Here is a 25,397-nt window from a genome sequence, read left to right as displayed (position 1 = left end):
TTTAGCACACTTATTATTATTACTTTTAAAATATTTTCTTGGCCGTGCCGTTGTGGCATGTGGGATCTTAGTTCCCCGACCAGGGACTGAACATGCGACCCTTGCATTGGAAGCGCAGAGTCTTAACCACTGGACCACCAGGGATATCCCTCAGCACACTTTTATTGAATACCTTTTATTCCCAGCCAGAGCAAATGGATCCATTGGAAAACTTATTTCATCAGTCAGTTAGTGGGTAACACTTATCATCAGATCATTCATTCAGCAATTGCTTGAGCATTTCTTAGGTACCAAAACTTTGGAGGGGGGTGAGAGAAAAGCTGGAAGCGTTTATGAAAACATAGCAAGATGAATAAGTTATCTCCTTGACCTCAGAGAGACACTTACTTATAAGAATGGATCGTTCTGGGGCTTCTCTGGTGGTGCAGTGGTTAAGAATCCACCTGCCAATGCAGGAGACACGGGTTCGAGCCCTGGTCTGGGAAGATCCCACATGCTGTGGAGCAACTAAACCCATGCACCACAACTACTGAGCCTGCGCTCCTAGAGCCCACGAGCCACAATTATGGAGCCCAAGTGCCACAGATACTGAAGCCTGCATGCCTAGAGCCCGTGCTCTGCAACAAGACAAGCCACGACAATGAAAACCCTGCGCACAGCAACGAAAAGTAGGCCCCACTCATCACAGCTGGAGAAAGCCTGCGCACAGCAACGAAGACGTAACACAGCCATAAATGAATGAATGAATGAATGGATTGTTCTGGATATTTCCAGTTGACTGGTGGTGAATAGCATTATTGATCGATCATTGTCCAGCTTAAGCATTTCTAAATCTGCCATAATGTTGACAACTGTTTTTCCAAACATAATTTCAAGTACGTCCTATTTTTTGATGCAGTGATTCTTTTCCAGCGTATATGATCAAATAAAGAATCTATTTTGAAAATAAAGGTGAAAAGGTATTTTAATATTTTCTAAGCACATCAGTTAATCATTAGTATTCTTCATTGAAAAACAGCATGGCAGGAACTTAAGATCATCACAGACTGTGTGCACTTAGTATGGTCATCACTTTTGAGTCATGAGACAGCAGTGAAAGGTTTTATTTAATGATTTTTAAAATTTAAATTTGATTTTTCACAATTAGAACACTAAGGAATACTAATTCTTTATAAGTACTACTTGATGAATTTTCACAACTACTCTGATGTGAAGGCAGTTAGGACCCTTATTTAAAAATTATTAGGGCTTCTCTGGTGGCGCAGTGGTTAAGAATCCGCCTGTCAATGCAGGGGACATGGGTTCGAACCCTGGCCCGGGAAGATCCCACCTGCTGTGGAGCAACTAAGTCTGCGCCACAACTACTGAGCCTGCGCTCTAGAGCCTGCAAGCCACAACTACCAAGCCCACGTGCCACAACTATTGAAACCCTTGTGCCCAGAGCCTGTGCTCCGTAGCAAGAGAAGCCACGACAGTGAGAAGCCCGTGCACCACAACGAAGAGTAGCCCCCGCTCACCGCAGCTAGAGAAAGCCCACGCACAGCAGCGAAGACCCAACACAGCCAAAAATAAATAAATAAATAAATAAAATTATTTTATGAAGAGTCATTTTACTGTTTTTTTCCCCCTGCATATTTCAAAACCAATATATGCTAGGAAAAATGAAAACTAAGTAAAAGGAAAAAAAAAGGTGAAAGTCCTCCCTTACTCTTCTCACTCTTGAAGGAACCATGGAACAGTTTGATGTGTGGTCTTCCATCCTTCCACACATGGTTCTGCACATATGCAAACATACATGTACCCATGTAGTTTTTAAAAAATAAATTTATTTAAAAAAAATTTTTTTTTTTTGGCTGCGTTGGGTCTTCGTTGCTGCGTGCAGGCTTTCTCTAGTTGTGGCGAGCAGGGGCTACTCTTCATTGCAGTGGGTGGGCTTCTCATTGTGGTGGCTTCTCTTGTTGTGGAGCACAGGCTCTAGGCGCGTGGGCTTCAGTAGTTGCAGCACGTGAGCTCAGTAATTGTGGCACATGGGCCCTAGAGCACACGGGCTTCAGTAGTTGTGGTGTGTGGGCTCAGTAGTTGTGGCTCACAGGCTCTAGAGTGCAGGCTCAGTAGCTGTGGCGCATGGGCTTAGTTGCTCTGCGGCATGTGGGATCTTCCCGGACCAGGGATCGAACCCATGTCCCCTGCATTGGCAGGCGGATTCTTAACCACTGTGCCCCAGGGAAGCCCCCCCATGTAGCTTTTTAAAAACGCAATAATAGAATCATATTCTTATATTAGTCAATGGCTTGTCATTTTAATTTATAGTATTTTTCTATGTCAGTTCATAGTTCTTTCACGATTACATATGATTTATTTTGTTGGGTGGGTATTCCATAATTTATTTAACGATCCACTGCTGAAAGACATTTAAGGTATTTCTAATTTTTCACTATTAATTCTCCCTGTTTTATAGAAGAGCCTAGTACTTGGCAAGAAGGGGTAACTTAGCCAGAGTTAGAGTAGCACATTTCCTAATAGGAGTCATTCTGACTCCCATCTTCTGACTGAATACCTAATGCCATGTGATGAGATGCTGGGTGCTATATAAATCAGGTGATGTGAACACAGTCCCTGCCTTTAGAGAGGTTGCACAGTATGTGACACAGAACTCGCAGTGCTCTCGAGGGCACTTGTTAAAGCAGAGTGTATACTCTGAGTAAGAGGCTTAGTAGGGTGGCCTACTAAGAAGAGCAGTGTGTGGTACAAGTGATGTCAGTACTCCAGGCAGTGTGGTGCCTTTGGAATTCTTTAATTTGACGGGGGAGGAAGTGTTGATCTGGAAACTGAATGGTGTTCCTTGTGTTTCTTTTGGAACATGGGCTTAGTGGTGAGTACAGGACATCCAGAAAGATTGCTGGGAGAGAGGGGGGGTTGTTGAGAACTCATTCACCAGGAATGCGTTATGTAAGTAAGCAGGAAGGAGGGCGGGATCATCCTGAGAAACATCCAGCGAGGCCCCTGGAGGCCAGGATGCTGCTGTTTTAGTCACTGTTTAGAGGTTGCTGTCCTGGGCTGGTGCCAGTCTTGGAACTTCTAACTTGGGATGGAGTCATGATCTGAGAAATTAGTGTGAAGGAGGCTCTTGGGCAGCAGGAGGAAGAGCTGGGAAGGCAACACTATCTAGTCTAGAGCAGAAGAGGGGCGTTAGCTGCATATGGAGCAGCTCTGGCATTTGAGGCAGCTCTGCCATCTTGTGGAATAAATGCTTAGTAATTTTTGTGAGGGCTGAGTGTGGATAGCCTTGGCAGGGTTGCTTTCCTCACACATAGCTATTCTGTGACCTCAAAGTATTTTTTAGATGTATTTTGAAGACATTTTTATTTTGAAATAATTTAAGACTTATAAAAAATTGCAAAAATAATAGAAAGAATTCCTGTATATGTTCAACCAGATTCCATGCTTAGTTGCTCTGCGGCATGTGGGATCTTCCTGGACCAGGGCTCACACCCATGTCCCCTGCATTGGCAGGTGGATTCTTACCCACTGTGTCACCAGGAAAGTCCCTCTATGCATTTTCATAATAACTTTTTCCCCCTCTGTAACCATGCACGGGGTCATACAGTATGTACTGGGCAACTTCCTGTTTTCATTTAACAGTGTATCTTGAGATTATCCATATCAGTATCAGTAAGTACAGAGCTACTTCATTCTTTTATTTTTATTTTTTAATTTTTTTGGAGGTACGCGGGCCTCTCACCGTTGTGGCCTCTCCCGTTGCAGAGCACAGGCTCCGGATGCGCAGGCTCAGCGGCCATGGCTCACAGGCCCAGCCGCTCCACGGCATGTGGGATTTTCCCGGACCGGGGCACGAACCTGTGTCCCCTGCATCGTCAGGCAGACTCTCAACCACTGCGCCACCAGGGAAGCCCCTACTTCATTCTTTTAAATGACTGACTAGGATTACATAGTGCAGACTTCCCATAAACGATTTAACTGTTCCTCTGTTTATGGACATTTTGTTATTTTTTTATTCTAAACATTTGATTAGACTAACTGAATATTTAAATCTGTTTACATTTCTCTTTGATTGCTTTCTGTTGCTTTACAGCTGAGAAAGTTATTCCTTCACAGACCTGAAAAAAGTTTTATTCGTTATAGAATTTCAAGTACCTGTCAAAAAGTATTAAACTACTGGGGTCATGTGGTGTCTTTGTTGACAAGAATACCAACTGCATTAGGGGTCACTACTGAGGAAACACAAGACGATGAGCCTTATCCTCTGTCTGGAGAAGTGACAGACAGCAGATCCAGGAGCAGATCCGCAGTGCTAAAGGCGGGGTGCAGTAGATAGTCATTTGTGCCAGGAGTTGATAGCATGTGGTCCCTGAGAGCCAGGGCCATCTGGATGCCTTCCTGCATTCGGAGTGAGCTGGGTCTGAGTGGAAGTAAAGACTTGGCTGAGGCAGTGAGGAATGGCAGGGAGCGGGCACAGCCTGAGCAGAGGTACAAGCTATGAGAGCATGAAGCAGTTGCTGGGGCCAGCAATTGGCTGGGGCAGCTGTTGAGGGCTCATTGTGGATTAATTAATGGGAGACGAGTTTGGAAAGCAAGATGGTGCTTAGATTGACATGGGCTTAGAATTCCAGACTGAGTATTGCCAGCCAGAGTGAATCCAACTGTGAGGTTTTGAGGTACTGGCAATGGGTATACAAAACAACTACTGAAGCCCGCATGCCGAGAGCCCGTGCTCCACAACAAGAGAAGCCACCACAATGAGAAGCCTGTGCGCCACAACAAAGAGTAGACCCCGCTTTCTGCAACTAGAGAAAGCCCACGTGCAGCAACGAAGACCCAATGCAGCCAAAAATAAATAAATAAAATAAATTTTTATAAAGGGGGGGGTTTATATAGGACATTATTTCTAAGCCAAGTTTCAGAAAATATAGTTTAAAAACCTTTTTTAGGGCTTCCGTGGTGGCGCAGTGGTTGAGAATCCACCTGCCGATGCAGGGGACACGGGTTCGTGCCCTGGTCCGGGAAGATCCCACGTGCCGCGGAGCGGCTGGGCCTGTGAGCCATGGCCGCTGGGCCTGCGTGTTTGGAGCCTGTGCTCTGCAGCGGGAGAAGCCACAACAGTGAGAGGCCTGCGTACCGCAAAAACAAACAAACAAAAAAAACCTTTTTTTATTATAAAGGTGATATGTGCTTATCATAAAAGGGAAAGTATAAAGCATTGCCCCAGCAAATAGAAAAGAGAGAGCTTCTGATCCTACTCTGTGTTATCTATTGCTGTGTGACAGTATTACCACAAACATAGTAGCTTAAGACAACATATTTATTTTCTCACAGTTTCTGTGGGTTGAGGAGTCTAGGCACAGCTTAACAGGGTTCTCTGCAAGGCTGAAATCAAGGGGTTGGCCAGAGCTGTGTTCTCATCTGAAAAATCTACTGGGGAAGGGTCTGCTTCCAGGCTCACATGGTTGTTGGCAGCATTCAGTTCCTTGCAGGCTGTCAGACTGAGAGCTACAGTTTTGTTTTTTTTTAAAATACTCTTCTTCCTCCCTCCCTTCCTCCCTCTCTTTCTTTCTTTTCTTTTTGTTTATTTATGGCTGCGTTGGGTTTTCGTTGCTGCGTGCAGGCTTTCTCTAGTTGCAGTGAGCAGGGGCTACTCTTCCTTGCAGTGCGTGGGCTTCTCTTTGCGGTGGCTTCTCTTGTTGCAGAACACGGACTCTAGGTGTGCGGACTTCAGTAGTTGCAGCTTGCGGACTCTAGACCACAGGCTCAGTGGTTGTGGCTCGTGGGCTCTAGAGAACAGGCTCAGTAGTTGTGGTGCACAGGCTTAGTTTCTCCACGGCATGTGAGATCTTCCTGGACCAGGGCTCGAACCCGTGTCCCCTGCATTGGCTGGCGGATTCTTAACCACTGCACCACCAGGGAAGTCCTGAGAGCTATAGTTTTTTAGTGGGCGCTCTCAGTTCCTTGCCACATGGGCTTCTCCATAGAATAGGTCACAACATAGCAGCTTGTTGCATCTAGCCCGCAAGGGAGAGTGCCTGCTAGTAAGATGGGTGTTACAATCTTACATAACGTAATTATGAAAGTGACATGCTGTCACCTTTGCCTGTTCTATTAGAGGCAAGTTATAGGTCCTGCCCACACTCAAGGAGAGGGGATTACACATGGGCATGAATACCAGGAGGCAGGATTATTAAGAGATGTTTTATAGTCTATTTCTACCCCCCCCCCCGAAAAAAAGAACATTCCTTAGAGTTATGCCATTATTAAAAGCAAATTCAAATTCTGTGGACCATTTTTCCCCTCATATACCAAGGTATAATAGTAATTTGGGAGAGGCAAGAGCAGAGGGTGACTTGGGATTTTGAGCCTGGGAGCCTAGGATAGAGCTCTATGCTTTGCCTCAATTCTTCCATACAAAAATCTGTTCAACATGAGGAAGAACACAGCATTTAAATGGTAATACCCATGACTACTTGCAAATACTGATTTCCATACTACTTTCTAAAACAAAAATAAATTTGTTTCAGTAGTTTACCCTCTATCCCAAGGATAATTTGATTACCCCTGGCTTTTGAACCAGGCTCTCTGGAGGATTTTTTTTTTTTTTTTTTTAATTTATTTGGCTGTGCCGGGTCTTTAGTTGTGGCACGCGGGATCTTTGGTTGAGGCATGTGAGATCTAGTTCCCTGACCAGGGATTGAATCCAGGCCCCCTGCATTGGGAGCACTGAGTCTTAACCACTGGACCACCAGGGAAGTCCCACTCCCTGGAGGATTTTATTTACATATTTTCTGCCCTTTGTCACCTAGTAACTGCTCTCATGTTGACAGAGGACCATAGTATCCCTAGAGTGGATGATGTCATTTAGCTGGTGCCATCAGTGACGTATGTTCCAAATGAACTGTCCTCCCATTGGGAAATAGACACTGTGTGTGAGACTTGGGATTTTTGTAGACTGTGGCCCAGCAGGCCCTTTTGGCAACCATTGACTCTCCTGGTTGCTTGACCGTGCTTCCATCACCATGTTTCTTTTGTCATAGGAACACCATTCTGGGGAGGAGTGTAATATAATATATAAAAGAATTGTATTCTTTCTACTGTGAAATAGTATGGGTATTATAACGTGGAAGAATAGGAAAAAAAATCAATTTTTTTTTACCTTGAAATCTCATATGCAAGATGGGTACCATTGTTTATATTCTTACAATTCTAAACAAAAAATACACTATTTTATGTTATTCTTATATATAATTTTGTTTTGTTGAAACTTTCTTTTGAGGGTTTTCTTTAGCATAGTTATGCTGTGCATATTCTATTTTAAAATTGTTACTTTTAAAATGTAAAACATTTTTACTGGTTGCATCATTTTGCTCTTCCTGTTGTGCTTTTATTAATTACCGCTAACACCTCAGTGTTTGATTAATAAAGTGGGGCAGTTAGATGTTAAATTTTGTCAGGTCGTGCCCTGGTACCTGGATCCCTGGCTGGGATTATGCATAACTCTGTTGGAAGCAAACAACTGTGAAGTCAGTGCCAACCCAGATGATGGCTAATGTTCAAGTAACCTACTGCAGTTAGTAATAGGCTTTCTCTTCCAGTACCTCATGGAAACATGTGGGAGCTTTGTGAAATAAGTATTTTTATTCCCATTTAATGATAAGGAAACTGTCTTGGAAAGGCTATCTCTCTTGTTTGAAGTAGTAGTACACTGAGATGAGTATTGTAGGAGTAAAGAATGGAGCACATTCCTCATTTCAATATTTTAGAATAAGGAATGAACAGAACTAACTGTAATACAAATAGAAAGGGACAGATACTACAAGATTTATTTTCCATGAAGTACTTATGGGAATTCAGAGAAGGCAGGATAGAACGTTTTTTGCTCAGAGACCAAAGTAAAAGCATCATACAAGTAGGTGGCCTTTGAAGGCTGAACAGGGATTGGTTTGCATGTGGCAGAGGTATGCCAGAGGCCTGCAATGGCTGAACTGATAGTTTTCATTGTGCATACAGAGGGCTCATTTGGCTGCCATATGGGAAAATTAGGATAAAATTGTGAAGTCTGGAAAATGCAATTTTTCATATCTCTAAAAAATTTCTTGGGTTCAGTTTGCAAGACCTTCATGAAAAAGGAGCAGTTACTTAAGTCTTGAGGTGTTTGATCTACTTCTTCATTTGTGAGTCTGAAGTTATATATATATATTTTTTTAATATTTGTGTTATTTATTTATTTATTTATTTTCCTTATTCTTTTGGCTGTGCCAGGTCGTTGTTGCAGTGCGCAGGCTTCTCTCTAGTTGCAGCGTGCAGGCTCCAGGGCACGTGGGCTCTGTAGTTTGCGGCACACGGGCTGTCTCGTTGAGGTGCGCAAGCTTAGTTGCCCTGCGGCATGTGGGATCTTAGTTCCCTGACCAGGGATCGAACCAGTGCTCCTTGCACTGGAAGATGGATTGTTTACCCCTGGACCACCATGGAAGTCCCTGAAGTTACAGTTAATTGTGTAGTTTATCAGATTTTGTCACAGGCTATTATCCACAATTAATTTATACCCTCTTTGCTGCTTGTCTCACCCTGATGCTTGTGTTGATTGTGTTTTCTCCACATTGCAAGGTAGGTTATATTTACGGCTTATAATCAGAAGGGCTTGCATATCAATGAGTTATATATATACTTCACTGAGTTGAGTTTATGGGGGGAATCTTACTTCCTGAACTTCCGTGGTTGAAGATTCATAATTCTCAAGCCTTTCTTATTCCTTCAGACAAAAACCAGCAACTCATTTTGTCTTATTAACATTGCCATCTTGAAAAGAGCTCTTGGTTTGGCCAGGAGCTTCATGACAGTGACACCAGGTAGTGTCTTTTCTCTTGGGGAGTTTATCTGTTTACCTGAGCCTCTGTGATCCTAGTACCACCTCTGAGGCAGGAGGCCGCCTGAGTGCCAAGCTTGTTTACCTTTGGAGGACCAGCTGTTTCCACTTTCTGCTTACCTGTGAGGAATCAAGGGTTTTGCTTTTGAGGGGGAAGAGTTTTTATCCTGCCAAACTGAACGTATTTCCTTTTGAGAGGCTTACTGGATTGGTAGACTATCTGTCTTAATCCATTTGGGCTGCTGTAACAGAATACCATAGACTGGGTGGCTTATAAACAATAGAAATGTATTTCTCACAGTTCTGGAGTCTGGGAAGTTCAAGGTCAAGGTGCCAGGAGATTGTGTCTGGTGAGAGCCAGCTTCCTAGTTCATAAACAGCTATATTCTCACAGTAACCTCACATGGAGGAACGGGCAAGGGAGAATTCTGGGGTCTCTTTTATAAGGGCGCTAGTCTTATTCACGAGAGTACTGCCTTTATGACTTAATCACTTCCCAAAGGCTCCACCTCCAAATACCATCACATTGGGAATTATGTTTCACCATATGAATTTTAGGGGTCTAGTATAGCATTGTCAGACTAGGTATATCTTTATTTCAGCAAATAGTTTGACCATATCACTTAAAAAGTCTATCTATGGACAAGGAGGAAATAGATATATGAGTGCATTGGTAATCTGCACAGGTGAAGTTCAATTGGTTCATGTAACTCTACCCAGAGTGTACATTAATTGATTGGTGTCAGCCTGAAGCTTGTTCTGAAGGCTGTCCTCAGCTCTGTCCTACAGGATCTTTATCAACAGCTTGGATAAAGACCTAAGAATATATAGGATTACAGAAACGAGTTATAAAACTCTTGGACTAAAATAATAAGATGGAGTTTATTAGGGTTAAATGTAACTTCCAGCGTATAGTTTGATAAAACTTTGGGGGGAAATGGAAATGCACTTGTGTTTTAAAAAGACAAACAGGACAAAGTTCAGGATTTTGGTGGATCAAGCTTGGTGTACTGTCCAGCACCATGTAATATAATTATTTTAAAAAATTTGGGGGAGGCTGAATTAGTGAAAGTAAGATGTCCTGAAAGGTGGGGGTAATAATCCCACTGAACGGCCATGCTAGGAATCTTGTGGTTGGTTTTGGATTTTGCATTTCCAGTAGGATGTAGACAAAACTGAATACTTACAGAGTGATGTGTCTCCCAGCCAGAGCGTATGAAGGCTGGTCAAAGCAATGTTTCACTCTGGTTGATAATTGTAATATTGGGTTGGCCAAAAAGTGCCTTTGGTTTTTAAGCAAAAATAAAAGACACATTTTTCATTTTCACCAAGAACTTTATTGAACAACGTACTCACCCTTATGTTCCACTATCTTCTGCCATTTTTCAGGCAACTTCATAATTCCATCTTCCCCAAACTTTTTATCTTTTTGAGCAAAGAACTGTTCCAGGTGCCTTTTACAGTCTTCCAGGGAATTTTTCCATTAAGAGAATTTTGTAAAGACTGAAATAAATGGAAATCCGAAGGTGCAGTGTCTGATGAATATGGTGGATGAGTCAGAACTTCCCAGCCAAGCTGTAAGTTTTTGCCTTGTCATCAAAGAAACAGGTGGTCTTGCATTATCCTGATGGAAGATTATGCGTTTTTTGTTGATTAGTTCTGGACGCTTTTCGTCGAGTGCTGCTTTCAGTTGGTCTAATTGGGGGCAGTACTTGTTGGAGTCAATCGTTTGGTTTTCCAGCAGGAACTCATAATAGAGAGGACTCCTTTCCAATCCCACCATATACACAACATCACCTTCTTTGGATGACGACCGGCCTTTGGTGTGGTTGTTGGTGGTTTATTTTGCTTGCCCCACGGTCTCTTCTGTTCCCCGTTATTGTATAGTAGGGGCCCCCAATCCCCGGGCCGCAGACTGGTACTGGTCCGAGGCCTGTTAGGAACTGGACCACACAGCAGGAGGTGAGCGTCGGGCGAGTGAGCGATCTGCTGCTCGCATTACCGCCTGAACCATCACTCCCCCCACCCCACCCCAGGTCTGTGGAAAAATTGTCTTCCAGGAAACCAGTCCCTGGTGCCAAAATGGTTGGGGGCTGCTGTTGGACAGTATCCACTTTTCATTGCCCGTCACAATTTGTTTTAAAAACGGAACGTTTTCGTTACGTTTAAGTAGAGAATCGCATGCAGAAATATTGTCAAGAAGGTTTTTTTTGCTTAACTTATGTGGAACCCAAACATCAAAGCTATGAACATAACCAAGCTGGTGCAAATGATTTTCAGCGCTTGATTTGGATCTTTTGAGTATGTCGGCTATCTCCCTCGTGGTATAACATTGATTGTTCTCAATTAATGTCTTGATTTGATTATTATCAACCTCATTTCAACTGGTTTGCCTTACCGTGGAGCACCATCCAGCGAGAAATCTCTAGCCTGAAACTTCCCAAACCACTTTTGACACGTTTGATCAGTCACAGCACCTTCTCCATACACTGCGCAAATCTTTTTTTGCGTTTTAGTTGAGTTTTTACCTTTCTTGAAATAATAAAGCATAATATGCTGAAAATGTTGCTTTTTTTTCCCATCTTCAATATTAAAAATGGCTACACAAAAATTCACCAATTTTGATAAGTTTTTTTTTAATGCATGCTGATATGACAGCTGTCACATACAATCTAACAAAATTGTTTCGTATGAAGTTAGAGACAAGTGTAACTAGAGCCATCTTACGGAAAAAAACCGAACGAAACTTTTGGCCAACCCAGTATCTGTCTCTTGCCATGTTCCATAAATGACATAAGCCTGTTTATCAAGATTATTTTATATTTGAAATAATATAAAATAATATATTTTAATAATATATTATATATATAAATTATTATTTATATATAATATTTTAATAATATATATAAAATAATATATATACTTGGCCTGTTTTGTGCCAAATCTTATAGCCCTCTCTCCAACTCTTTTGAAATGGGTGGTATTATTCCCTTATATAGATAGGAACCTGGATAATAAGAATAGTTTAAAAAAACCATACACAGGTTATTTATGCAGCTAATGAAGGGTAGAGCTGGGATTTAAAGTTGGGTTGTTTCCATTATACCATACTGCCTCTGGAATGAGCATGCAGTGAAGCTGGGAGTGATGGTGACTTCTGCCCTTCTGCTGTGAGCAGGTTAATTTCTGGAAGGCTGTTCATCGGTCCCACTTGTTCTTAAGTCCAAAATGATACTATATACACATATATACATTCTTTTCTAAATATTCTTTTTTTAAACTTCTACTGGTCTTTATTAAAAGGAAAACTATTATCTGAAAACAAAGACCCAATGTAGTCTCAGGCTAAGTCTCATTGACAGAACCCCTCAAGCTACAGCCCAGGCACCTAATCTTGGCATTAAAATGTTGTCCTTGACTCTGCCCCCTCTCTCCCCATCTCAGACTCTGGGGATTCACTTCCTACCAGGATATTCCTCTCCAGCCTGGCAAGATATCTCAGCCCCCAGGACCCCACCCTTCCTGCCAGGATGGTGTCCACAGGGTCATTCCCCTATCCCCGCCCCCTACACACCCGGTCAAGGGGACTGCTACACACGCAGGGCCGCCACACTCTCCAATCCACATGTCTTCATTGTCTTGTCAGCACCCTGGATACACTTTAAACGTCTTTAAAGTCTCCAGCCCATTAACAATAGCGTCACTACAACAATAAGGCAGACGGAATCTCCTCTGAGCTCAGTGTGGTGGCTGGTGTCCAAAGCTCCTAAAATCCGAGACTTAGGTTCTCCCACCCCACGTCACTCCCTGGGGCATAAGAAATACTACTCATCCCTCAGGCCTCAGCTCAAAGGTTTCTTCTCTGAGAAGCCTGCCTGGCACTCGACAGGCCGAGCTGGGCGCCCTCTCCTGGGGTCCCCGTGCCCCCTCAGTCTGGGCAGAGATGACACCTGGAGTCGGCGAGTGTGCCCGCCCCGGCCCCTTCCAGGGCCAGGGGCTCCTCAGGTGCAGGAGGGAAGTTGAAGTGCGCAGTTATGGCGTCCATGTGCTGGGCCTGCGCGGGATTCGGCGCCTGCTCCTCAGATGGGGGGAAGACTTTAACTCCATGAAGATAGGAGTCCCCCAGTGGCCCATAGGCCTCTTCCCGGCGCTTCCCAATGCCTAAATATTCTTTTCCATTCTAGTTTATCCCAGGATATTGAACAAAATGTTAACTGTATAGAAATAAGAGCCGATATTTATCAAACACTTATTATGTGCCAGATGTTTTTCTAGAATCTTTGCACGTAATTCATTTAATTCTTACAACTCAGTGAAGTAGTTACTGTCATTTCTATCTCCATTCTGCGCATGAGGAAACTGAGGAGGCAGGAGGAGTCATTAGAGGAGCCAGGATATGAACCAGGCTGTCCAGCTGCAGAACCCACACTTTTAACCACCATCCTGTCTTTGCCTTACGCAAATGGCCCGTGTGTGTACACAAGGGTGCAAACGTTTTAAATAGAAAGAGTGGCAATTCTTCATGGAATTGGTTCAAAGTTCTCGTTATTTTTAACTTTTTTTTTTTTTAATTCAAAGGTATTTGTATTTTGGCATTCTTCTTTTCTATTATAAATAAGTTGATCACAAACGGGGCTTCAAACACAAGCCAAAGGATGGCTGAGTTTACTGTAGCTGAACTTGACTGCTGAAGTCCTCAGGTGATAGTAGTCAGGGTTGATGCTCTCTGACCACCTTAGCTTTGTTCACACAGTGGTAAGTGGAGTTTTCTGCAGTGATTTTTTGAAACATTGTCATATGGAAAATGAACTATTAGGTTCGACCATATGAAATGGCCAATATCTAACCTACAAAAATGGCAAATTCATATGGTTCAACTTAATAGGCCGAAGGGGAGGGAATTCCACAGAAACTGTTCGTATTTTAAGAAAGAATTTTAGGATGTATTGGAGGTTTGAATTTCTTCACTGACTTTTGTTTTTCCTGTACAACTATTTGTATGAGAAGTATGTATTCTATTTCATTTCATGTTACTTTTTCTTAACTGTATCTGATTTGAACCTCTTTGTTATGTCTGTTGTCATGGATAGAAAGTGATTTAAGGCATTATGCTTTGGGATGTGTGTGTGTATATAATTTGTTACTTGTTTAAATGCCTATGTAACAGAATCCATCAGATCATCAAACCTACCAGTTTTATTTACGTATGTATGTATGTATGTATGTATGTGTGTATGGCTGTGTTGGGTCTTCGTTGCTGCATGCAGGCTTTCTCTCACTGCAGCGAGCGGGGGCTACTCTTCATTGTGGTGTGCAGGCTTCGTATTGCAGTGGCTTCTCCTGTTGCGGAGCACGGGCTCTAGGTGTGCGGGCTCAGTAGTTGTGGCTCATGGTCTCTAGAACGCAGGCTCAGTAGTTGTGGCGCACGGACTTAGTTGCTCTGTGGTATGTGGGATCTTCCCGGACCAGGGCTCGGACCCATGTCCCCTGCATTGGCAGGTGGATTCATAACCACTGTGCCACCAGAGAAGTCCCAAGCCTACCAGTTTTGTAATCATACCCTAGTGCTGACTTTGAAATGTAGAGGATGATTCAGATTGAGTTTTAATAATTTTTTAAATTCCTTCTGATTATGGAATGGTACTTGAAAAAGAAATCATAATATTTACCAAAAGTTCAGCATGCTCTTCGCTTCTAATGGAAATTGTGTCATTGCATTTAGGAAAAATTTGATTCACTCAAGAAAGTTCCGTCCATTCAGGATATTCTTGGGTGACTTAATCTGTATAGTAGGAGTGATTTGAGTTTAAGGTGATTGCTCTCATTAGGGTGAGGGCATTGTGAAGGGAGTCTTCAATAAGCTGAATTTCTAACACTCATGAATTCCTTGTGACAGCATTACTTTTTGTCATTGATTCATGACAGACCATTGCCTTCAGTTTATTTGGTTTGGGGAGAGGGTGTCAGACTTTTTTTTGTCTCTTTGAATTTGATCATTGAGTTCTCCGAGTTCTCCACATGCCTTCCAGCTCCAGTCAGTTGTTTGTCTTTTTTTCCTCCTCTTTTCTGAATCCTCTTGATCAGAGTACACGGTAGTGAAATCTCAAAAGCTCAATACTAAAAGCTTTGTAATAGTTACTCTCCTTGTGCAAAAACCATTGTAAGATCCTTTCAGTTTCATAAAGAGGTCCCACCAGAATATTCTCTAGTCTTGTCTACACAAAGGTATCGGGATGGTAGAAAGTCTGAATCTGGTCCAGCCTATGAATAACAAGTGCTAGGTTGGATCCCTGATTTTTTTTTTTTTTTTAGGATTTTCCCTTGTTCTTCTGAAACCCTGAGAACTTGTGTGGCTGCTTTAAAAAAGAAAAAAAAAAAAAGTTGATCTCTTCTTTCAAAAGATGAATCACAGTTGAGTGTTATTTACCCTGAAGTTACACCATTCTTTCAAACAGCAGTAGTCATTGATGTCTCCGTCTACATATGCATGCTGCTCTTTCACTCTCTGTTGCCATGTGTTGTGTTAATGCATGTATTGTAATAGTTCGAATAAGCATGAGGGATCTTTGTTTGTTTGTTTTTTTTTTCAGTAACAAATACTTGTAAGAAAACAGATGATTTTGTGACATCTAAAGCACCAGCTGTCGACCTAGATCACAAGTTTAGGTGCAAGGTTGTGGATTGTTTAAAATTTTTCCGCAAAGCCAAACTGTTGCACTATCACATGAAGTATTTCCACGGAATGGAGAAGTCACCAGAGCCAGAGGAGAACTCAGGAAAGAGGCATGTCCAGACGAGGGGCTCTTCAGCTTCAGACAAGGCCAGCCAGGAGAGCCTGACCAGGAAGCGGGTCTCGGCCAGTTCCCCAAGTAAGCATTTTGGTACTGGGTTGTATCTGTATCATGAAGGACTGATACAGAAAGCGGGTGTTAGGTTGGTCTGGTCCAGTTGAATCCCTCAAAATTGAAAATGACAAGTGATCCTCAGGAATTGCCTTGTGGAGTTGTAGCTTTCTTGGAGGAAGTAGAAATACTTGACGCTCATTCTTACCTCCACCTCTTGCTGCTCAAGTTACCTTGAGAAAGTCACTTAGCCTCTGAAGGTCTTGGTACTCTTGGTATGGAGTGGGAACAGTCAAGGAAAGGGAGCTCTGTTAGAAGCCAGCAGAACTAGTGCTCAGAACGGTATGGGTGCAGTCATCCCATCCCTGCTAACAGAACAGAAGAACTAAGAGGTGATGTGGGATTCTCCTTCTGGGTCCAATTTCGTCATAATTGCAACCGAAGATATTTTCTAACAACACTGTTTATTTTACACAGTAACTACAGTGGTGGTAGTAAGGGTTACCATAAAATCTCATGTTCACATCTTATTCTAAAACTTACAGAAATTGAAAACTTACATGTTTCTTGGGAATTTCAGAATAATTAATGAGTTTCCAGTAAATTCTACAAGCTTCCCAGCTTCATTTTACCTGAAATTGTAACATCACTATATATTTTTTGTCTTGAACTTCTCTGTTAAAATACATAGGCATTAGATGGTATATGGAACTCCTGGGACATCTGACAGTGTTCCCAAGGGAGTACAGAGTCGGGTTTCAAACAGCAGGTCAGGGCCATGCAGACTAAGGTGATCTCTGACCCTGTGAGAGGTCAGTTCTTAGCCAGGCTGTGAAGACATAATGTGTCAAGTGGCAGTTTCTTAGTCATATGTGCTGCATTATCCATTAGAAATATAATGTGAGTCAGCCTGTAACTTTTTCTTGTAGCCACATTTTAAAACGTAAAAAGAAACAGGTGGAACTTCTTTCTTTTTAAAAAAAATATTTATTTATTTGGCTGAATTGGGTCTTATTTGCAGCATGCAGGATCTTTGTTGTGGCACGTGGGCTTCTCTTTAGTTGTGGTGTGTGGGCTCTGGAGCTCGCAGGCTCAGTGGTTGCAGTACATGGGCTCTCTAGTTGTGGCGTGTGGGCTTAGTTGGCCCGCAGCATGTGGGATCTTAGTTCCCCCACCAGGAAACGAACCCATGTCCCCTGCATTGGCAGGTGGATTCTTTACCACTGGACCACCAGGGAAGTCCCTGAAATTTCGTTTAATAAATTTTGTTAACTCAAAATATCCAAAATACTATCATTTCAGCATGTAATCAGCATAGAAATTACTATTTAATAAGCTATTATGGATTCTTTTTCTTGTATTAAGCCTTTAAAATCCAGTATTTTGGGACTTCCCTGGTGATACAGTGGTTAAGAATCCACCTGCCAATGCAGGGTCATGGGTTCAAGCCCTGGTCTGGGAAGATCCCACATGCCGTGGAGCAACTAAGCCCGTGCACCACAACTACCGAGCCTGTGCTCTAGGACCTGTGAGCCACAACTACTGAGCCCGCGTGCCACAACTGCTGTAGCACATGCGCTTGGAGCCCGTGCTCCACAACAAGAGAAGCCACCACAATGAGAAGCCCACGCACTGCAGCGAAGAGTAGCCCCTGCTAACCACAACTAGAGAAAGCCCACCCGCAGCAATGAAGACCCAACGCAGCCAAAAATAAACAAATAAAATAAATTTTAAAAAAAATCCAGTGTGTGTTTTACATTTACTGAACATTTCAGTTCAGACTAACCACATTTCAGGTGCTAGTAGCTGCATATGGCTGGTGGCCACAGAATTGGCCCATGCAGCTCGATTACTAGCTGTAGGCAGTCTAGCTGTGCACTTGGCGAGCCCAAGTATTGAGCTAAAAGGAGCTGCCTGAGGAAGGCCAGCTGGCCAGTAACCCAGGAGGGGCTCCCCATGTGGGCTGCAGGGCATGGCAGCACTCTCCACCTTAGTGACTTCACCAGAGTCCTGCTCAGGTACCCACCAGTGGATGGATATCTCTCAAAGCTGGGTGGTCTGAATCAGATAGCAGTAGACGATGCTCAATGCCAGGTGCCAGTTATTTATTTAAAACGAAGCCAACAGCTATTAAAACTCCTCTGTCTAGCTTAGACCTTGTTTATTGAGCATTGGAGCAGAGCACTGGAGTTAGAAATGCCTCAGGCTAAGATAGATTGACTTGTTCATTCAATGACTATTTATCGAATGCCTCTCTTCTGGGGAATAAAAAAGAAACCTAGGTCTCATTCTGCCTGATGCTCTTGGTTGTGGGTATTCCTGGCACAAAGAAGAAAGGACAGGCTCAGTTGTTAGATGGGAGCATCCTCTTGCCTGGGCAGTGCTTGTTTTATTAGGGCCACTGATTCCTTAGGGATGTTAATAAAGTCTTACTGGCCAGTCCCACTGGCTTTGGTGGCCATTCTGTGTCCTTTAGATAAGTTTATATCTCTCTGCCATTGAATAAATACATGGTTCATTCTGGGGGCAAGCTTATTTCTGAGAACTTGAGAGAGACCTGTCAGTGAGATCCTTTCCTCCCCTCCATGTGTCACCTGGCCCAGGTCTCACCTGGAGCAGTGGCCAACTCAGCTGCTTGGGAGTCACTGGGTGACTTGTTAAAAGTACAGATTTATTGGACCCTGCTTTACAGCATTCCAATTCAGTGGCTCTAAGTTTAGAATCTATAGTTTTTGTACATGCCCCCCCCAATATAAAAGTGACATACGATTGCTGTAAAATCCATACAAAAGAATACTAAGGGGAAAAGCCTCCCTCCCACTAGTAGCCCCACCTCCCTTGCAGATATAACTATTTTTAACAAACTCTTTTATAACTTTTCAGATATTTTCTGTGTGTATCCAAACTGCACATTTCTATTATGTCTAATAGAAAATATCTTTTTATACAGTTGGTATCATATGCAGCTTGCTTTTTTCATTAAAGATACCTTGGCCTTCATTTCATGTCAGTATAGATACATGGCTCTACCTCATTTTGACAGTGGCCATTATTTCATTGTATGGGTGTACTGGACTTTAAACATTTTCCTACAAAAAATTATGATTCACCGATTTTTTCACTCTTACCAAGTGCTAAAGCAAAGTAAACCTTCCTGAAGATTACTTTGCTCTGTGTACAAATAAATTCATGCAGTAAGTTCCTGGAGGTGGGGTTTGCTTGGGAAAAGGGTATGCATTTTAAATTTCTGATAGATGATGCCAAATCACCCTTCAAAGAGCTTGTCCCAGTTTGTAATCTCCCACCAACTGGTTATGCACATCAGTTTCTTTACAATCTTATCCGTATTATCAAATTTTAAATTATTGCTCATCTGATAGGTAAAAAATATTGTAGTGACTTTATTTTAGTCTTTTATTTTACAAATTCTGGAATATCTTAAATATATAGAAAAGTACACAGGATTATATATAGCAAACATGTATGTATCCAAACCCCACCTACACTTAAAAAATGTTAACATCTTGCCGTATTTCCTTCAGATTTTTTTTTTTTTTTTTTTTTTTTTGCGGTACGCGGGCCTCTCACTGCTGTGGCCTCTCCCGTTGCGGAGCACAGGCTCCGGACACGCAGGCCTAGCGGCCATGGCTCACGGGCCTAGTTGCTCCGCGGCATGTGGGATCCTCCCGGACCAGGGCACGAACCCGTGTCTCCTGCATCGGCAGGCGGATTCTCAACCACTGCGCCACCAGGGAAGCCCCAGATTTTTTTTTAAGGGAAACAAAACACTAGGATGAGGTACAAAACCCCTGAATTGCTTTTCCTTTCTTTCCCTTTATGCTTTCCCAAATACATGCATATATGTTGAGAAATAATGTATAGTATTTGTAAAAAATTTTTACTAGAGTAGAGTTGATTAACAATGTTGTGTTAGTTTCTGCTGTACAGTAAAGTGACTCAGTTATACATATACATATATCCACTCTTTTAGATTCTTTCCCCATATAGAACATTACAGAGTACTGAGTAGAGTTCCCTGTGCTATACAGTAGGTCCTTATTAGTCATCTATTTTATATAAAGTAGTATGTATATGTCAATCCCAGTCTCCCAGTTTATCCCTCCTCTCCATATAGTATTTTCGAGTGTTATTAACATTTATATTGGTAAATGATAGAGTATTTTAAAAATATGTATAAATAGTACCATATTATACTTAACTCTTTTGGAACTTGCTGCGTTTTGTTTAGCATTATGTTCTTCTTCATCCTGGTTGAAACCTGTAGGTGGATCTCACTGATTCTTCAGCTGGTGTATTGTGGGGTTTGGGGCATGCCCATCCCCCCTTGTAGGTGTAACTTTTTTTTTTTAAACAATAGTTAAGTATGCCAGAGTTTCTTTAACCCCTTCCTACTCAGGGTCATTTTGAGGTTTCTAGTTTTTTACTTTTAGAGATGATGCTTCAGGGACTGCCTGTGTACGCATCCCCTGTGCGTGAACATTTCTTTTGAGTATTTACCTAGAAGAGGAATTGCTAGATGGAAGGGTTTTAGTTAATGTACCAGAATGTACTTGAAAATGGTGGTTCTGAATTCAACATTCCTGTCAGCTCTGTGATTTGTCTATATCCCCACCAGCCTTTGGTATTATCTGACATAAGTTTGCCCAGTCTTAGGAATTTGAAGTGATTATCTCCTTGTTTTTCTCAAGGAGAAAAACGTTTGTTTTGTACTTTTTAGATGAGAGTCGGAATTGTTACAAACTTCCCCTGTTTCTGCTGGGCTCCCACCACAGCGCCATTTTTGGACAGCCTGAGAGAGGAAACCGTGATGTGAGGGATTTGGTCTGCTCTGAGGACAGTTCTCTCTGAGCCCCTCTCTCTGTGGATTGGCCTGGCTTGCTGGTTAGCTCTGGTCAGCTGACCTCTGACTGTAGTCTGCACCCTTCCCTCCTCCTTCCCTTTTCAGTGCTGTGGTGGAAGGAAGGAAGGAGCAGTGGTCGGAGAGCCTGAAGGTCTGAGTTTGAGACCCAGCTCTGCCACTCAAAGTTCTCTGGTATTGATTAAATCCCTCATCTTCTAGTATGTAACATGGAGGTTAAACTACTTGCCCCCCCCCCCCAAAACGCTGGGAAGGTCTTTATGTTAGGCATTTAAAATTCTTTTGAAATATGCACACATGTTCAAAGCATCAGTGTTCTTAAGAGCCCTAAATTGGAAACAGCTCAAGTGTTTATTCACAGTAAATAAATGTGTGAAGAATAAATCGAGTAAATAAATTGTGGTGTCCTGATACAGTGGAATACTATACAGCAGTGAGTGAATGAGCTTCAGCTGTACCCATCAACATCTCACAAATATAATGTTGAGCCAAAGAAGCTAACATAAACTCATATATGTGGTATGGTAGATATGTATATAAAGTTCAAAAACAGATTAAAATGAATCTGTTATGTTTGAGGTCAGTACAGTGGTTATCCACTGTACTGGATGGATGAATGACTGAAAGTGGGGCAGGAAGGAGACTCCTGGGGTGCTGGGGTTCTGTTTCCTTATCCGAATGGTGATTATAACAGATGATCATGGTAATTGTCTGAGGAGGCACCTTGCCCTGAGTACAGGGTGGGTGTTCCCGCACAAGAGGGTGTGCAGACCTCTTGTTTGGTTTTGGAATTCCTGATTAACTATACTTGCGGGTCTTGATTTGTATTGAGTAATATGAGCAGGCTTGGAGTCAGCACACCTGAATTTGAATCTAGCCTCCACTGGTTGCTTCCTCTGTGACCTTGGGCAAAGAACTGTGAGCTTCAGTTTCTCCATCTGTGAAATGGGGATACCTACCTATCTCAGAACTTTGTTACATTAAATGACCTAATGTAAAATGCTTAGCACAATGTCTGGCCTACAGTATACTCTTAATAAATACTAGATCTTTCTTAGTGAAAACATTAACCCAGGCAGTCAGAGAGCTGAGTTCTAAACTCAGCTGACCTCTGATAAGCTGCAAAACCGATAGACAAGGTGTTGCCATTTTGATAAAATGAAGAAAGCTGAGTGAGTGATTTTCTATTTTTATGTACTGCATTTGGGTCTCATACCAATATACTGACATGGGATTTCTAAAATTCTCTCTCAATACAGAAGGATCCCTTTCACTGGGGTTTGGAAGTCCCTTGGTGAATTGGGGAAATTTGCCTGCCAGGTTTTCTGCTATGGGAATACTCACCAGGCTGGCAGGGGTGGACAGTTATAAAATGCTTTAGGGGGAACAGAAGGGTATTTTAAATCCCTGTGTTTTAACTTGTTACCCCCCTGCTGGTCCTTTGTAAAACTGGTCAATTTGGTGGCAGAGTGTACCACACAGGCCTCTCACTCATGTTGGGGTATAGCCTGGTCATTCCTGTACCCTCTCAGATGGAGAGCAGGTTTGTGCAGCCAGGAAGGGACATTTCCCCCCCTACACCCCCATGTCAGGTGGACACAGACCACGCAGACGATATCACAGCTCTCCCAGGCTTGATTGCTGAGATTGCCAGCAGTTCCCAGGCTGAAGCAAACTAGACCATTCATCTTGCTGTGCTCTAGCTGGGAAATTAAAAACCTGGCCACTCGTCCTGCCTCTGCCACTAACCAGCAGGAGCCTCTGTTGTCACCATCTGTGAACTGGGGTCAGTAGACATGTTCAGCCTTCATCTCATTGCTGGATATCAATGAGAGCAAACACAGAGGCATATTCAGCATATTCCATAGGCCCCAGCCCTCCAGAAGGCACCCCCTGTTCCAGGCATTGCCCTCACTTTTTTCACATCAGAGTCTCCTTCCATTCCTCCTGGTTTTGCTGGGTACTTGATTAATCTGATGACTAAATTTCTTAAGATTTGAAAGAATAAAACCAGCTAAACAGATCATCTGTTCTCTCAGCACATCTAGTTTTCACCTCAGCTTCTAAGAAAGCTCTTATCTTTAGGGGTGGAATTTCAGACAGTGGGGGGAGTTCAACTGGGGAGATGTTTCAAGGTGAGACTCTGACACCAGGCAGCTTGTGTCCTAGTTCACAGGCAGTGTGAACTTGACGCTATGCTTAAGTGAAAATCAAAATATTACAGAATGTGTGCTGCTTGGGACAGCACAATTACTGTACTGTAATTGGGGACAGTTATTTGGGGACAATTACTGTAAAAAAGTACTCCCTTTGGGCTTCCCTGGTGGCGCAGTGGTTGAGAATCCGCCTGCCGATGCAGGGGACGCGGGTTCGTGCCCCGGTCCGGGAGGATCCCACGTGCCGCGGAGCGGCTGGGCCCGTGAGCCATGGCCGCTGAGCCTGCGCGTCCGGAGCCTGCGCTCCGCAACGGGAGAGGCCATACCAGTGAGAGGCCCGCGTACCACAAAAAACAAACAAAAAAAAACAAACAAAAAGTACTCCCTTTATGCCAAGTACTCTGATTATGGGAACTTGGGTTCTAATAGATTTCTCAGATGGAGATTTCTGGGGCTTCTGGTCCAGTAGGATCAGAAAATGCTCTGCAGAGATTTATTTTTTGGTCTGTCCCCCCCAACCATTTTCCTGCTGGTAAAGTTAGGCAGGAGAAGCAGTTCTGGTCTGAAGTCCACAGACTCTATCTTAGTAGCAATTCTGCTCCTGTTCACTTGTGATCTGAGCTCTTCACAGATCGGATTTCCTCCTTTCCAAAATGATGATGTAGGACTAGGTATGAATGAGGCAGGGCTCTTACATGTGGGGAGAAAAGCACATAAACAGTTACAGTGAGAACTACTAAGTTCTATGTAAAGAACGTGTGAAGTGTCGTGGGAACACAGATTCAGATTTTGCCGGAAGAGCAGGGGCTGGGATGTCGAGAGGAGGAGGTGACATTTGAGTTAGGCCTTAAAGTGTGAGGGTAGATAGGGGGTGAACCAGAAGGCAGGGGAATAGGAAAGGGATCCCTATGCTGGGAACAAGCAGAACAAAGTTCAGAGGCATTGAGAGGAACAAACTGTCATGGTTGTCTGTCCCTAAGGTACCCCTTCTGACTCTGGCCTTCAGATGTTTCCTCTTCCCTCAGCCAGGCCTTTAGTCACATAAGTTAATTTGAAACGTCAGTTTAGATTTGCTTTTCCAAATGAGGTTTCATAGAATACCAGAATCCATTTAGTAAATTCTCTTCCAGGGGTGAGCTTAGGCTTCCTTGGTGCTTGTGTTTGATTCTGCATAGGTGAGTTCAGTCCTGAGTAGAGGTTTGCTGCAGAAAGAATATTTGAGGATCAAAGGGAGGCTCACCTGTGCTCATTACCTATTGTTACATCCATTTCATTCGTATTACCACTCTGGGTAAACCTTGGCTTTAGGCCGAAAGGAGCCTTGGAGCACCAGAGTGGACAATTCTTTGTATCTTTTCTTGTGGTTCTAGACTGGCCTTCTCACAGAACCGTTCCCTCTCCCCTTAAAGGGAAGGGAGAGGGCCTCCCTGGTGGCGCAGTGGTTGAGAGTCCGCCTGCCGATGCAGGGGACATGAGTTCGTGCCCCGGTCTGGGAGGATCCCGCATGCCGCAGAGCGGCTGGGCCCGTGAGCCATGGCCGCTGAGCCTGCGCGTCCGGAACCTGTGCTCCACAACGGGAGAGGCCACAACAGTGAGAGGCCCGCGTACCGCAAAAAAAAAAAAAAAAAAAAAAAAGGGAAGGGAGAAATAGGAGCTTAATTAGGATATAGATTATGGTGCCTTAAAGAGAATACCAAAGAAGGTGGCTTAAAACAGAGGTTTATTTCTGTCTTTGGTCAAACTGCAGGCTCTCCACAGTGGCTCTGCTGTGGCTCTGAGCAGGTGTCCAGGGCCAGCTTCCTCCTCAGTGCCCCACCAGCCCAAGGTGTTGCTCTCTCTGTGTGGACCAAGATCGCTCACCACCTTGCCTGTCTTTCAGCAGCTGCGAAGGGAAAGGCGAGGCATGCCTTTTTCTTTTAAGGGCACAGCCCGGAAGTGCCACACATCACTTCTGTTCGTATCCCATATGCCAGAACATCTGTACGTGGCCACACCTCACTCAGGGGAAGCTGGAAAGTGTACTCTTTTCCCTTTGGGAGAAGTGGGTATTGGAGAATGCATGGCAGTCTCTGCCATATGAGCCAAGGTAGAAAAAGGCAGGGCTTGAGGGAGGGGTTTATTGGAGGGCCCCTTTGGGCCAGTGTCTGGGTGGGATCCATGGTGGGGGACTAATTGGAGATGAGGCTGGAAAGATAGACAAGGTGAGGGACTTCCCTGGTGGTGCAGTGGTTAAGACTCCATGCTCCCAGTGCAGGGGGCCCGAGTTCGATCCCTGGTCGGGAACTAGATCCCACATGCATGCCACAACTAAGGAGCCCACACACCACAACTAAGGAGCTGGCGAGCTGCAACTGAGGAGCCCACATGCTGCAACTAAGGAGCTGGCGAGCTGCAACTAAGGAGCCCACCTACCACAACTAAGGAGCCCACATGCTGCAGCTGAGGAGCCCGAGAGCTGCAACTAAGACTTGGCGCAACCAAATAAATAAATATTTTAAAAAAGAAAGAAAGAAAGACAAACAAAGTGAAACGATTGTGTTAGGCCACGAGACCGTTTCCTCTGATAGGTGGTGAAAATCCCTCCCAAGATCATACCCATGCCTGCTCTGCCCTTGAGTTGCCCTCCCCTTGTATAGGTCAGAACAGAC

General features: G+C 43.5%; 1 protein-coding gene across 20 annotated transcripts in view; it reads left to right on the top strand.

Moving 5' to 3' along the window:
• Positions 1-25,397, top strand: part of PHF20 (PHD finger protein 20) — a 134,894-nt gene that overhangs the window by 74,617 nt on the left and 34,880 nt on the right. For 19 of the 20 annotated variants that reach the window (XM_059037977.2, XM_067013666.1, XM_059037978.2 and 16 more), the window contains one exon: positions 15,463-15,741. The exons of the other annotated variant lie outside the window; for it this stretch is intronic. In XM_059037977.2, coding sequence (XP_058893960.1) covers positions 15,463-15,741 — 279 coding nt within the window. The remainder of the gene's footprint in view (positions 1-15,462; positions 15,742-25,397) is intronic. 20 annotated transcript variants of the gene reach the window in all.

The sequence above is a fragment of the Kogia breviceps genome, chromosome 14 (genome assembly GCF_026419965.1).
Source record: "Kogia breviceps isolate mKogBre1 chromosome 14, mKogBre1 haplotype 1, whole genome shotgun sequence".
NCBI classification, from domain to species: Eukaryota; Metazoa; Chordata; class Mammalia; order Artiodactyla; family Physeteridae; genus Kogia; species Kogia breviceps.
Note: the sequence above shows the minus strand (reverse complement) of the source record. Positions and strands in the feature narration are given on the sequence as shown.